The following is a 12,812-nucleotide window of genomic DNA, read 5'->3' as shown; positions in this document are numbered from 1 at the left end:
CCAGACTCCTTAATTTAATCACATCTGTGGAACTCATTTATTCATAAGTTAATATTCACAGGTATCCAGGATTAGGACCTAGATACCTTTGGGGTCATTATTTGGTCTACTTCAAATAATTAACATTTATTGAATGCTTAATATTGTCATGTTCTAAGATTTTTGCATGTATTTGTATTTTTTGTTTCTTTACTTACTTTATTCATTATCTGCTCTACTTGTAGGCTTGCCTGTTTTTCTTCAGTTGGGTTTTTTGTTTTTGTTTTTTTCCATCTTCTAGGAGATGTATTCTTCACTTTAATGTTCAAAGTTTTTTATCAGAAAATCTTAGACTCAGAATTGGAAATAATTTTTAGAGATTGTGTGGTCACATTCTGCTCTGCAGTATCCTATCAGGTGTTCTAGAATTGGGTGGAAAGGTTGTTAATTTACTCTTTAGAATCTATTTCTCTTGAGCTTTGAAGAAAATTCTTTAAATCCACCATTAGGCTCCTTTGGATTATTAGTGTATTAACCTTTGCTTTTTTTATTCCTACCCAAACCTGTGTTTTCCAGTTACGTCTAAAAAATGAGTTATAGATTAGTTCTTTGGATTTTTTCCCCACAAAAATGTTGAATTTAATTTGACCATTCTTGTGATCACATGGAAATGACTTACTAGGAAAAAGATAATACACTTTGGGTCAACAACATTTTATGGGAAAGAGGTAGTTGAAGACTTAAAGCCACTCATAGGTTTTAGTAGAAAGCACAGGAGTAGTACATGAGCAATTAATTGTATAACTGGAAGAAATTAAAAGCAGATATACCTGATTGAGAGTTATCATGGAGAATTATTATGAGGTATTGTAGATTGATTCAGGAAACAGTTCTATTCATACATATTCAGTGCTAGGGATACAAAGATGAGAAAGGCATAATCCTGTCCTAGAGGACCTAATTATTCTAGTTAGGACATAGACATGCAGACATTATTGCAGTGTCATAAGGACAGTGATATGTACAAAGATCACTGCAGAAGTAGTGATGCTTAGTTGTGTGTAACAGAAACCACAGTTCGAGGTGGCAGGGAATTTGTTGGTTATATATGGGTATATCTGAATTATATCATCTCGTGCCTTCCTCCTTCCTCCTTTTTCCTGTTCCTTGTCAATGTTTTTTGATCAACTGTTTTCTAAAGCTGGCTCCCTTTGAGTTTGTATGATGACTGTTAAATTCTCAGGGCTACCCCCCGAAAGAGAGATGCTGTTTCACCATCAAACTCAAGTCCTAGAGTTCACCCTGACTGGATCAACTCTGATCTCATGTAACCCTTTCACCAGATTGGGGGAAAGTGTAATTGAGAGGCAAGTGAGAAAGCAAAATTTAGAACTTTGAAAGAATTTAGTATATCCCTGAAAATTGGTATTAGTCCCATTTTAGCTTTATTATTTTTAACTTAGATATTTTTTAATGTACTGAAAATTTGGAATTCTTAATGGTGGGAGGTGAACTCAGAAAAAGATCTTGGGATTTTCTTCTGAAACTTTGGAAGCATAAAAATTTCCTTATTCTCCCTTTGGAGATATTTGATTTTGTACACACTTCATTGCAGAAATTAAGAACCTAACATACAGTCTGTTCTTTATTACTTCTTCCCTTGTAACTGAGCACTAAGGTAAGTTTTGATATTGGGTCCAATGGTTCCTGATTAGGCTACTTCAAGGGTTCGTTACCTTTACAATGGAAAAGTACCAAGGCCAGAAATGTCAGGCCTTGCTCTAACCTCATACTTATGATTTGGGGGGTACTTTGGAAGACTTTTGTTTTTATTTTGCCTAATATACATTTAATCGGGGTCTTCGAGCATGTAATACTTTAAAAACTGAGATAGTAGTATAAAGCTACTTTGAGTTAAATGCAAGCACTTCCATTTGTACTCTTTCCTAGGCTCTGGTACACCACATTTGCCTTCATTGCAGTTCTTTTTTCTCTCTATGACAAATATTCATTGAGGACCCACAGCATGTGACCCTGCTATAGCATTGCCAGATCTTATTTTGAAGAATTTGGGCAGAGAGGGAGTAGAAGAAGAGATTATTTGCTAATAGTCTGACCAGGCTCAGATACAATCCCATTCTGCATCCCAGCACAGTTGGAACAGGGCACTGGAGTACCGGCTCAGCTTGTGTTTGTGGGCCATCTGGTAACCCAGTACTGCTAGAGTATAGGCTTCTTGGCCCTATGAAGAGTTTGTGAAGGCACATTTGACACTCTTGGTGTATTAGGGTTCCTGCCCTAACTTCAAAAAGAATTATTTCTAGTTCACATAGGGCCAGGTACTACCCCCAGGTCAATGACTGTTACACATTTTAAGTGGGTTCTTTAACAGCCAATTTAAAACTCCTTTAATGGTGGGTGATTCAAAAGTTAGAGCAGAAACTTATACACCAAGAGTATCAAATGTACTTCCACAGACTTTTTGTAGGGTTGAGGCCTACACTCTAGCAGTACTGGGGTTACCAGATGGCCCACAAACAGGCACTGTTCTAAGTATTTTACACATATTGGGTAGTTTAAATTCTCCCAACAGTGCTATGAGATAGGTTATGATTTTTATCCCCATTTTACAGAGCAAGAAATTGGCACAGAGAAGTCAAGTAACTTGCCCAAATATACACAGCCTCATAAGGTACAGAGTTGAGATCTGAATCCAGACAGTCTGGGACCATAGTTTATGCTTTTAGTCACTCACTGTGTTTTACTTTCTGTCAGACAATGACTGAAATTGTCATTAAAAGTAATATCAGTAACATTTATTATATTTTGAAATAAGTGGACATTTTGAAACTTACTTTACGTATTAAATATTCAACATGCTTTTTTTTTAATTCTAGGAGAAGACTTTGTAGTTGTGCAGCAAGAAATTATTATGATGAAGGACTGTAAACACCCAAATATTGTTGCTTATTTTGGAAGCTATCTCAGGTACATTGTCTCCTTTTTGAACAGCAATAATGGTTCATCACTTAATACATTTAACAAAATAAAGTTAACTGTCGTCCATGTTTCATAGTTTTTTTCATGCTTTGAAGATAGGATATTTTCTTATGAATGGAATTTTTATTTATGTTAATTCTGTAACTAATATCATAGTCTATGATTGTCTGTTGTGCTCTTGGGAATTCTAGATGTGGTCTCATTGAGGAAGCTGACAGTAAAAACTTACTTTTATGGTTAGTCTCCCTGTGGTAGAATAGAGATCTAAATACGCCAATCTGTTGCCCCTTCTAGACTTGGGTGAGTTTACAAAGTCAGGAGCGTTTCTTCCTGTGATGTTTTTATTAGAAACTTATTTTCTTTTATGCTTCTAGCCTCAAAATATTGTATCATCTCTTTCCTGCATCTTGTCCAAAGGGCTGAGAAACTATTAATTATTTCCCTGACTTCTTATTTTTCCAGGTCTTTGAGTAAATCTAGAAAAACTGAATTTGCCACCTCTTGTTTTGGTTTAGCAGGATAGGCCGGCTTCCCCCGGTCATATTCCAGAGGGGATGACCTCAGGGTCACATCTCGTTTTCCCATTGACTTCTGTGTGCAACTGAGTTTAATGCTGTGACCCAGTTTTTAAGGTTCCTTCCAAAGGGAGGATTGGAGAATGTGTTTCTATGTACTTAAAAAACTCTTCAGGTTGTTTCAACACAATATAGGATGTGTAAGGATGGAATTCCTTGCAGCTCCCATTCTTATATGATCCAGGTACAAAACACTAACTCTTCTAATGTGGGCACAGCAGTTCTTGCCCTCTCTTTCCCAGCTTGTGAAAAGGAATGGGAATCAGCTCTTCTTGATTCTGACCACTCTTGGACAGCTTTGATTGCCCCACCTTCAATAACGTTAAAGGGTGGGTTTAATGGAGACTTTAGTTCATGTAGGGACAAGTACTACCCCCAGGTCAATGACTTCTTTGCATTTTAAATGGGTTCCTTAACACATCCCATTTAAAACTACTTTAGTGGTAAGTGGTTCAATTAGTAACCTAACACAGTTTCTGCATCAGTTTTTATTTTATGGAACAAGCCCAGCACAGGTAGTTAACTGTCCATGTTCTAAGCATGAAAATGTGATAGATACATGCTTATTTTCTCTATAGGCGAGACAAACTTTGGATTTGCATGGAATTTTGTGGAGGTGGTTCTTTACAGGATATTTATCATGGTAAGACTAAAGTTATATTTTATAGAGATTAAGTAGAATTTCTTAATATATAGAAATATACTATATTAAAATAAATGTTGTTTTGAGTAAAGTATGTTTTATCATTTTATTTGGATACATAAAGGTGTTTCATATATTTATGGATTAAAGAAGCATTCGCTTTATCAGTTGGAAAATTACATGCAGTTGAATACTTGCTAATTCTAAAGAAAGAATATTGTATGTAGTTAGTTCAAAATTTCAAAATTCAGACTTATAGAGGATATGCAAAGGCCTTGGTGGCTAATACTAAGCCAAAAGTATACTCAGTTAATACAAAGATAGTTGCTTTTGCTCTCATGTATTCAAGAAGCATCATTTGAATGTTTACTGTCTTAGATGCTAGATTTTAGGGAATTAAAAAATTATTAAAACATTTTTCATTGGGATTTCAATGCAGTAGTATATGAGACTTTTAAAGTAAAATAAACAATTGGTACTATCTTTTTTTTCCCTTTTCTGTTATAGTTCTATTAATGGGTTACCATCACAAACTGCAGAGTAGCTTTATTCTTGTTCTGGAGGTGTGCTTTTTTGATTAATGTAAAATAAAATTATGTCTTAATGATTTATGGTGTCAATTTTCTGAGAATATTTTGGAAATATTTTTTCTTTTTTTAATACAGAATTTGAGCTCATATATCTAGTTGGGGGCTCTTATGTAATTATAGGGACTAATTGTAATAAAGATGTTAAAAGGCTATTTGGATATGAATATTGATTCCATTTCACTACACTTCACTATATCTTCTTACAAAGTCACTATCTAGCAGAAGATTCCACTATTAGAATTTGATTTTTAGCATAGTCTCTCCCAGCAAATGTGTTTATTTACCCTAAAGTGAGGTAGTAGTGAAAAAGAGAAAACTATTTAAATGTTTTCCATAGAGGATAGGTGCACACAGAGAAGTATGAGGTCTCTTCGGGAAAAGTCCAGCCATTGTTAATAAAACAAGAATGGTTTGGGCGACATCGATGTAACCTGGCAGCCAAGGAGAGTGGACTGGAGTGCTCATATGTGAACAATGACGACTTCACTGTACAAGTCAGTGGGATTGGTAGACGCCCTTGAGTGAGCATGTGTCCTACGTGCCTGTCACATTTGAAATGATTACGCAAGTAGAGCAATGATTCTGCATCAAATTTTACATTAAGCTTGAACATTCCTCTGTGAAAAATATTTGGATGATTCAGAAGGCTGCAGCTATGGGCAGCTGGTGATTGGCAACTTCATCATGACAGCATGCCTGCTCACACATCATGTCTTGTGCAGAGTTTTCTGGTGAAAGAATCAAATCATCCAGATGACTTAACCCCCCTATAGCTCAAATTTGGTGCCCTGCGACTTCTGGGTTTTCCCAAAACTAAAATCACCTTTAAAAGGGAAGTGAGATTCAGAAAAACATGATGGGGCAGCTGATGGCAATTCCAGCAAAGCATTTTGCAAAGTGTTTTGAACAGTGCAAGAGATGGCGGCAGAACTGTGTGAGGTCCCAAGGTACCTTCTCTGAAGGGGACGAAGGTGTCATTATCCTATGTACAGTGTTTCTTGTATCTGGCAGCTTCTTTAATAATTGTCTATTTTTCACTGTGAATGGCTGGATACTTTCTGAACAGATCTTGTATTTTTCAAATATTACAATATCATTAAGCTATATCTATTGATGTAGAAATGTGTTCATGATCAGTGAACAGGACAGGTTTCAGAATTGTATGTGTAATATGATTCCATTTATGTTTTTGTGTGTGATGCATACATATTTTATATAAAATATCTGCGTAAAATTGTCTGGTAATCTATAGCTCAAACTATTGATATTCCTTATATTGAGTGAGAGTTTGAATAGAGAAGAGACCTTTACTTTCCAAACTATTGATTGGAATTTTTTATAGTGAACATATATTAATTTTATAGCTATAAAACTAATAATTTTAGGGGAAAGTATTAATTTTAAATGAGGCATGATACATGTAACATCAATTTTTAAAAAGCTTTAATAAAAACTAGCTAAGCCTCTTGGCCATATTTTCTTTTAACATTTAAGAAATAATATTGGTTAGTGAGATATAAAAATATAATTAATTTCAGAGACTATTTCAGGCTTTTATTCATTCCATAAACAGTTATTGCACAAGTTTTCCTTGTCAGACACTATTCTGAACACTGGGGATACAACAATGAGCCAATCAGATTTTTTTAAATCCAAGCCTCAAGGAGGTTGCATTCTAGAATTTTTTATTAAACAATTAAACCTGTTGCTTAGTGGAACTTGTAAAATGTTACCACTTTTGATAAACATACTTTTTCTAATTTTATTAATTTTCTTCTCTTACAGTAACGGGACCTCTATCAGAACTTCAGATTGCATATGTTAGCAGAGAAACACTACAGGTAAATACAGTGTTAGTTAAAAAATAACAGTATTAAAGTGAATGTTTAATTATTGTGCATTGCCTGTTAATTAAAGTAAGGATTAAATATTCTAGTTTGGTAAACTTAAATAGTAATACATTTTTTAATTGTTTGTGTAATAAATGCACATTATATCAGCACATAAGTACTTGAAAGCCTCAGTGTGAACTCCTAAAATTTAAGTGCTATGGATTTGTTATTTTATGTTTTTATATTCCTCTTAATACCAAAGCAAGGCTTGAAAATTGAGCACTCTTATGGTAATTGAAATTCATTCTGATACTGACTGCACATACACCTTTTAAGTTATTTGAAACTACTTGCAGAGTTTAGTGAAAATTATTGTCTTAGGAAAATTAGTGGTCCCATCCGAGCTTTGCCTTTTTTATTTTCTTGATTCTTTTGTTTGTTAGGATAGATCAGTAAAGTAAACTAATGATTTACCATAAGACTTTCTATAATGAGTTCTGTAGTAAAACCTTGTTTATTTTCTGTTTGTTTTTTTTTTAACTCCAGGGACTGTATTATCTTCACAGTAAAGGAAAAATGCACAGAGATATAAAGGTACATACCCATCATATATTTAACCTGTTGGCCCTCTCTCTGATCAGACTGTTGACTGTAATTGTCTGGATTGTTCTATTGGATGGATTTGTTATCTGAAATATGTTATAGCAGTAAAATTGAGTGATACTTTTAACAGTTTTATTACTTTTTTTATAGTAACTTTATTGGGATACAATTCACATACCATAAAATTCACCCTGTTGAAGTGTATAATTGTGGCTTAATGGTTTAATAACCCATTTTAACTTACTTGTTACTTATTTGTAAAATGCAAATTAGATTCATAGCTTTCACCAAGTTACTTTTAAGGAAGATTCATGCTTTGAAAATTATAGTAAACTTTGGCAGTACCAAGGAACTATCTTTAATGATGTTTCCAAACGAATAAAGTAAACTTTAATAATTTCTGATGGTCCTTCATTGAACTGGCAGAGGAGCATGAGTACACTGGATGAGCTGGGGCTAAGCACTCTGATAAACCAGGTGCTGTGGCAGGACTCCGGTTATTTCTATTTCTGTCTCCCCAACTCAGATCTTTTTCTCCTTTCACTTTTCTTTTTTGTTCACCTTTTCTCCTACTTATTCTTTTCCTCTTTTGTTTTCTGAAGTTTTCTCTAGCATAAAGGTTCTGAAGTTTTTTGTTTTTTGTTTTAATTTGTGTGTGTGTGTGTGTATTGTCCTTTGCATCTCAGCTGAAAGCCATGGACCCTCTCCTCAAAAAATGCCCATATACACATGCCTTCAAATTTTGTGCAACATTTTAGTGGATCCTCAGATCACCTTTTGAGAGCCTCTACTTTAAGCATTTTTCATAAACAAGAGACATAAGCAAGTAGCTTTGGCATTCAAAGGGAAAGGAGATCATAAGAATTTGAGTAAATCAAGCAAAGTTTTTTTTCATTGGCATTTAGATGATCTGGAAAGACTGGCAGATTATTGTCAGAAGGGAGGTTTGGAGTGCTTTTAAGCAGAGAGAACAGTGTGAGCAAAGGTGCAGATTTCAGAAAGTGAAAGGTCATTTTAGAAAGCAGAAAAGCTGCCACCACAGTGTTGAGAAGAAGAGACTATATGAGAGAATAATAGCAGATGGGGTTGGCTGGGTGGCTTGGTGCCTCTTTGTGCAAGGACTCGTGTGCCAGACTTCAGTCTCGGCCCCTTTGCGTAGTTTCTGACCATTGTCACTGTCTCTACCCTTGTTTGAGTCACCAGTATATTTATATCTCACCTGAACTTTGGTAATAGCCTTCTGAGTAGTCTCCCTGCTCCTGGTTCTGTAGTCACTTCTTCATCTTGCAAACAAAATGATTTTTTAATATCAGATCTTGATACTCTCCTTCTATAAACCACCCATCATACTCAATATAAAATCCAAGTGGCTTAGCACAGCCTTCAAGGTTATGCATGATCTGGCCCCGACTTTCTTTTTGACCTCATCTGACATTTCTCTCCGTTTTACTCATTCTGTTCCAGCCACACTAAATTTACTGTTGCTGGAATATGTTGAGCTTATTCTGGCTCCAGGGCTTTGTATTTGCTGTCCCCTGTCCCTGGAATGTTCTCTCATATTTGGCATGGCCCTGCACCCTCACCTTTCCAGATCTCTGCTCAGATATCACTGCCCTAGAGAAGCCTTTCCTTCCAGCTTTATTTGTCTTCAGAGAACTTATGTCTTACTTGGCTTGGAATCATTTGTGAGTTCATTCATTTGTGAGTTCATTCATTCATTCCCTTTGTGTGTGTGTGTGTGTGTGTGTGTGTGTTTCTCATTTTTAGATTTTTTTTCTTACCTACTTGGGAGCTGGAATTTATTTATTACTATAACCCAGAGCTTAAAATAGCACTTAGTGGCTTCTGGTCTCTCAGGGAGAGAGGAATGGAGGGATGGATGGGTGGAAGGAAGGAAGAATGTGTTGAAGGCCATAAGTGCAGGTGATGTGATACAAGGTGTGATTTAGGAAAATTAATCTGGAGCTGAAGAAAGACCAAACTGAAGACTTCGGCATAAGCCTGGATAGCTAGGGTCTAGATCAAGTTAAAATCCCAGCTCTAGTCCCTTCTCTTTATTTTTTCTGATTTCTCCATTTATTCTATAGAATTACAATAATATCAGGGGTACGGTCTTCTATTATTTCCCACTCTGTGTGGGGCGGGAAGGGGTTTCCTAGTATTTCCCTCCTAAGATTATAATTACATGATTGATGGCACCCTGGACTAAAGAGTCTGCTTACTTTTGCTTGCTCACTTAAAAGTTACAAAAAAGGCAAAAATAAATAAAAAGCTAGTAGTGCCTTTGGGAGATAGTATTTCTACCTCCTCCAAAAGCTTTGAGCTTATTGAGGATAAAGTAGTTGTTATCATCTTTGAACTTAGGTCAAAAAGCAAAAGTAGCTAAAATGCTACTAGGACATTGTAATGGAAAAAGCTCAGTTTTGTTCTTTCTGTATTAAGGGAAGAACCTATTTCTTCCATACTGTGTCTTTCCTGTGAGTTTTTGTTACTGCTCACACAGAACACTTTACTTCTGACACTTCTGGTCACCAAACGTGTGGTTTTTCCCCACAAGAGGCAATTTTCTGTGACACCTGCTGGATGTCCTACAGTTAACTCAGTTCTGGCACTGTCTACCTGGAGATGGCATCAGATCCCGCAGGTTGAACGGCTCAGTCCCACGAGACTACCCTCCCCATTTCATGCCAGGCCTGCCGGCCCCCCACACCCCCACTTTAGGTACCACCTTCAGCTCGGGTTATCTGTGCTTCTGACCAACCAGCTATAAATTGGAGGTTTCAAAGACCCTATCCTTGGCTTCTATTAATTTGCTAAAACAACTCACAGAACTCGGGGGAATACCTAATGTTTACCCGTTTATTAAAGGGTGTGATAAAGGGTACAGATGAATATCCACGTGGAGATGTATAGGGCAGGTACGTGGGAAGAGGCACAGACCATCCGCGCCCTCCTCAGGGCACACCACGCTCAGCACCCCTACATGCTCCCAAACCCTGTACCATAGGGCCTTTATGGAGGCTTCCTCACCTGGGTATGACTTATCATTAACTCCATTTTTAGTACCTCTCCCTTCTTTGGCGAAGTGGGGGAGGCTAAAAATTCCAGGCTTCTAATTATGGCTTGGCCTTCTGGTGATGTCATTCCAGGAGCCACCCAGGAGCTTACCTAGAGTCACTTCATTAGAACAGAAGACACACCTATCACTCAGGAAATTATGAAGGTTTCAGGAGGGCTGTGTCAAGGACTGGGGTTAAAGACCTAATAATGGAATAAAAGATGCCCTTAGTGCTCTTATCACTTAGGAAATTATAAGGGTTTCAGGAGCTTTGTGCCAGGAACTAGGGACACAGACCAATATATATTTTCTGTTACCTCGCAATCACATAGACAAGTAACATTTTAATTCTGTGGGCCTGGGGCTAATTTTTTATATAACCTGAATGGTCCTAAACTCTGGACAGAATGTCACAGATAGACAGTCTCACACATGAAGCAGCAAGGTTCAGTTTTACACACCAGCACTGGTTCCACTGATGAGTTAGAGATTTGTTTTTGTTTTTTAACAGGATATAGCAATCAAGTTTAAAAAATAAACAAGGAATTGAAAATGCCAGTATAAGATAACATTTTAGTGTAGTGACAGTGTTTGATCAGTAAGAAAATGACATTTAGATGAAAACTAATATAACACTTTCATGGTAACATTTATATTGTATTAATAGCTTTTGCAAGGCAGAGCATTTTATAAGCATAGTCAAATTGCTTAAATTGAACAGTAAATTTTCCTGTGAATATAATGATTTAACATTTTAATTGGGCATACTTTAAATTTTAAGTATTTCCAGGTCTAAGTCTTCCACTTGTGATTATTTTAAATACGTACATTTATAACATGTGCTGCCTGATAAAATGTTTCCTACTTTAACTAAAATGTTCTCACTTTGAAGGGAGCTAACATTCTGTTAACGGATAATGGTCATGTGAAATTGGGTAAGTAAATTAAAATTTTGTCACTAACTCAGATTTTTTCCAAAACTAGTAAATTTATATTTTCTTTTTTAGGACTAGGTTTCCCCTCTCCTAGCAGCATCTATAGATTTTTAGGTGGAAATCTCATTGTGAGGCGTATGTAACGTCTCTATTTCCTCTTTCTTAAATGGGGATGGAGTGTGCCCTTCATGTATGACAGATTTAGTAAAATAATAACCTTTGGAAATTCTTTCACCTCTCACTCCAGGAATGTGATTTCTAGTAAGAAATCTTACGAAATTGCCTTGTAACCAAAAAACAAGATAAACAAGCAAAAGTTACAAAATCAATGATGCCAAAAATCCTGCATTCTTTACATAAGCTTTTAAAATAAAATAAAATATGGTATTACTTATATAAGAATGTAATTTAGCCCTGACTGGTGTGGCTCAGTTGGCTGGGCATTGTCCTGCAAAGTGAAAGGTCACCAGTTCAGTTCCTGGTCAGAATACATACCTGGGTTGTGGGTTTAATCCCTGGTCAGGGTACAAATGAAAGGCAACCAGTGTTTCTTACTCGTATCCATATTTTTCTCCCTCTAGTCTCCCTCCCCTCCCCTCTCTAAAAATAAATAAATTAAATATATTTTTTAAAAGGGATGTAATTTAGATGCTTTACATTGGTTTTTCTTTTTAATTTATAAGGGTGAGCTTGGTTAATAAAATTGTATAGGTTTCAGGTATACAGTTCTATAATAAATACATCATCTGTATATTGTACTGTGTGTTCATGGGTGCCTTAACTTTTATTTTGTAACTTTTGCTTGTCAAGTTATGATTAAAACAGAATTAAAAACCTTAATAATTCAAAAGTTTAAGACAGGAAACATGTACAAAAAGTCATTGTAAACAAAGTCATGTCTGTTAGGTGTTAAATAAAATATTTAATGGCAAATATGAAATAGTTATTTTGTACTGTATATTACTATAGGAAATAAAAATTCAAAAAATATACTTGTTATAAAATGAATTAAATCATATCCTACAACAGCACTAATTAGATTTAAAAGTATGTATCTAATTAGCATAATAACATTTTCCTAAGCTACCTCTAAGTATGGGAAAGGCAGTTTTCTTTGACTTAGTAAACAGTTTCTATCAGCAATTTAGTATTTTGTCTTAACATTGTGTGCCTTCCTCAAAGACATTCTATATATAATGTATCTTAGTTGACAAGGATTTAGAAATCATTAAAAAACTAGAAAATGTTAGAAGTTAACATACTTAAAGAAGAACAACAAATCCCACATCAAAATTAATTTCCTGAGTGATTAGAGTTGGTATTAGAATGTATCGTCAAGGTAAGATTTTTGGGAATGTTCTGTTTGGATATCTTTTCAAGCTAGATCGATTTATTGGTTTATTTGATGTCAGTCCTCATGGTTGTGACGGGAAGTAAATAGGAAGATATTACTACTTTAGGTCCCTTCCAGTGATATTCCTTGAGTTTTAGATCTGGAAATTTGAAATTATATTATTATTAAGTCTGGCAAGTTAGATTCTCTCAGTTGTCTCTTTCTCATCCACAATATTTCATCTTGATTTTTGTTGTCATTTGA

At 35.6% G+C, this 12,812-nt stretch overlaps 1 protein-coding gene across 3 annotated transcripts in view; it reads left to right on the top strand.

Moving 5' to 3' along the window:
* Positions 1 to 12,812, top strand: part of MAP4K3 (mitogen-activated protein kinase kinase kinase kinase 3) — a 130,513-nt gene that overhangs the window by 55,313 nt on the left and 62,388 nt on the right. For all 3 annotated transcript variants that reach the window (XM_090281187.1, XM_090281186.1, XM_090281185.1), the window contains exons 3-7: positions 2,877 to 2,967; positions 4,133 to 4,197; positions 6,573 to 6,628; positions 7,166 to 7,213; positions 11,173 to 11,215. In XM_090281187.1, the coding sequence (XP_090137313.1) occupies positions 2,877 to 2,967; positions 4,133 to 4,197; positions 6,573 to 6,628; positions 7,166 to 7,213; positions 11,173 to 11,215 (303 nt within the window). The remainder of the gene's footprint in view (positions 1 to 2,876; positions 2,968 to 4,132; positions 4,198 to 6,572; positions 6,629 to 7,165; positions 7,214 to 11,172; positions 11,216 to 12,812) is intronic.

This window comes from Furipterus horrens, unplaced genomic scaffold, assembly GCF_987537825.1.
Source record: "Furipterus horrens unplaced genomic scaffold, mFurHor1.1.pri manual_scaffold_6, whole genome shotgun sequence".
Lineage (NCBI taxonomy): Eukaryota > Metazoa > Chordata > Mammalia > Chiroptera > Furipteridae > Furipterus > Furipterus horrens.
The sequence above is the reverse complement of the archived record's forward strand: the minus strand, read 5'-3'. Positions and strand labels throughout refer to the sequence as shown.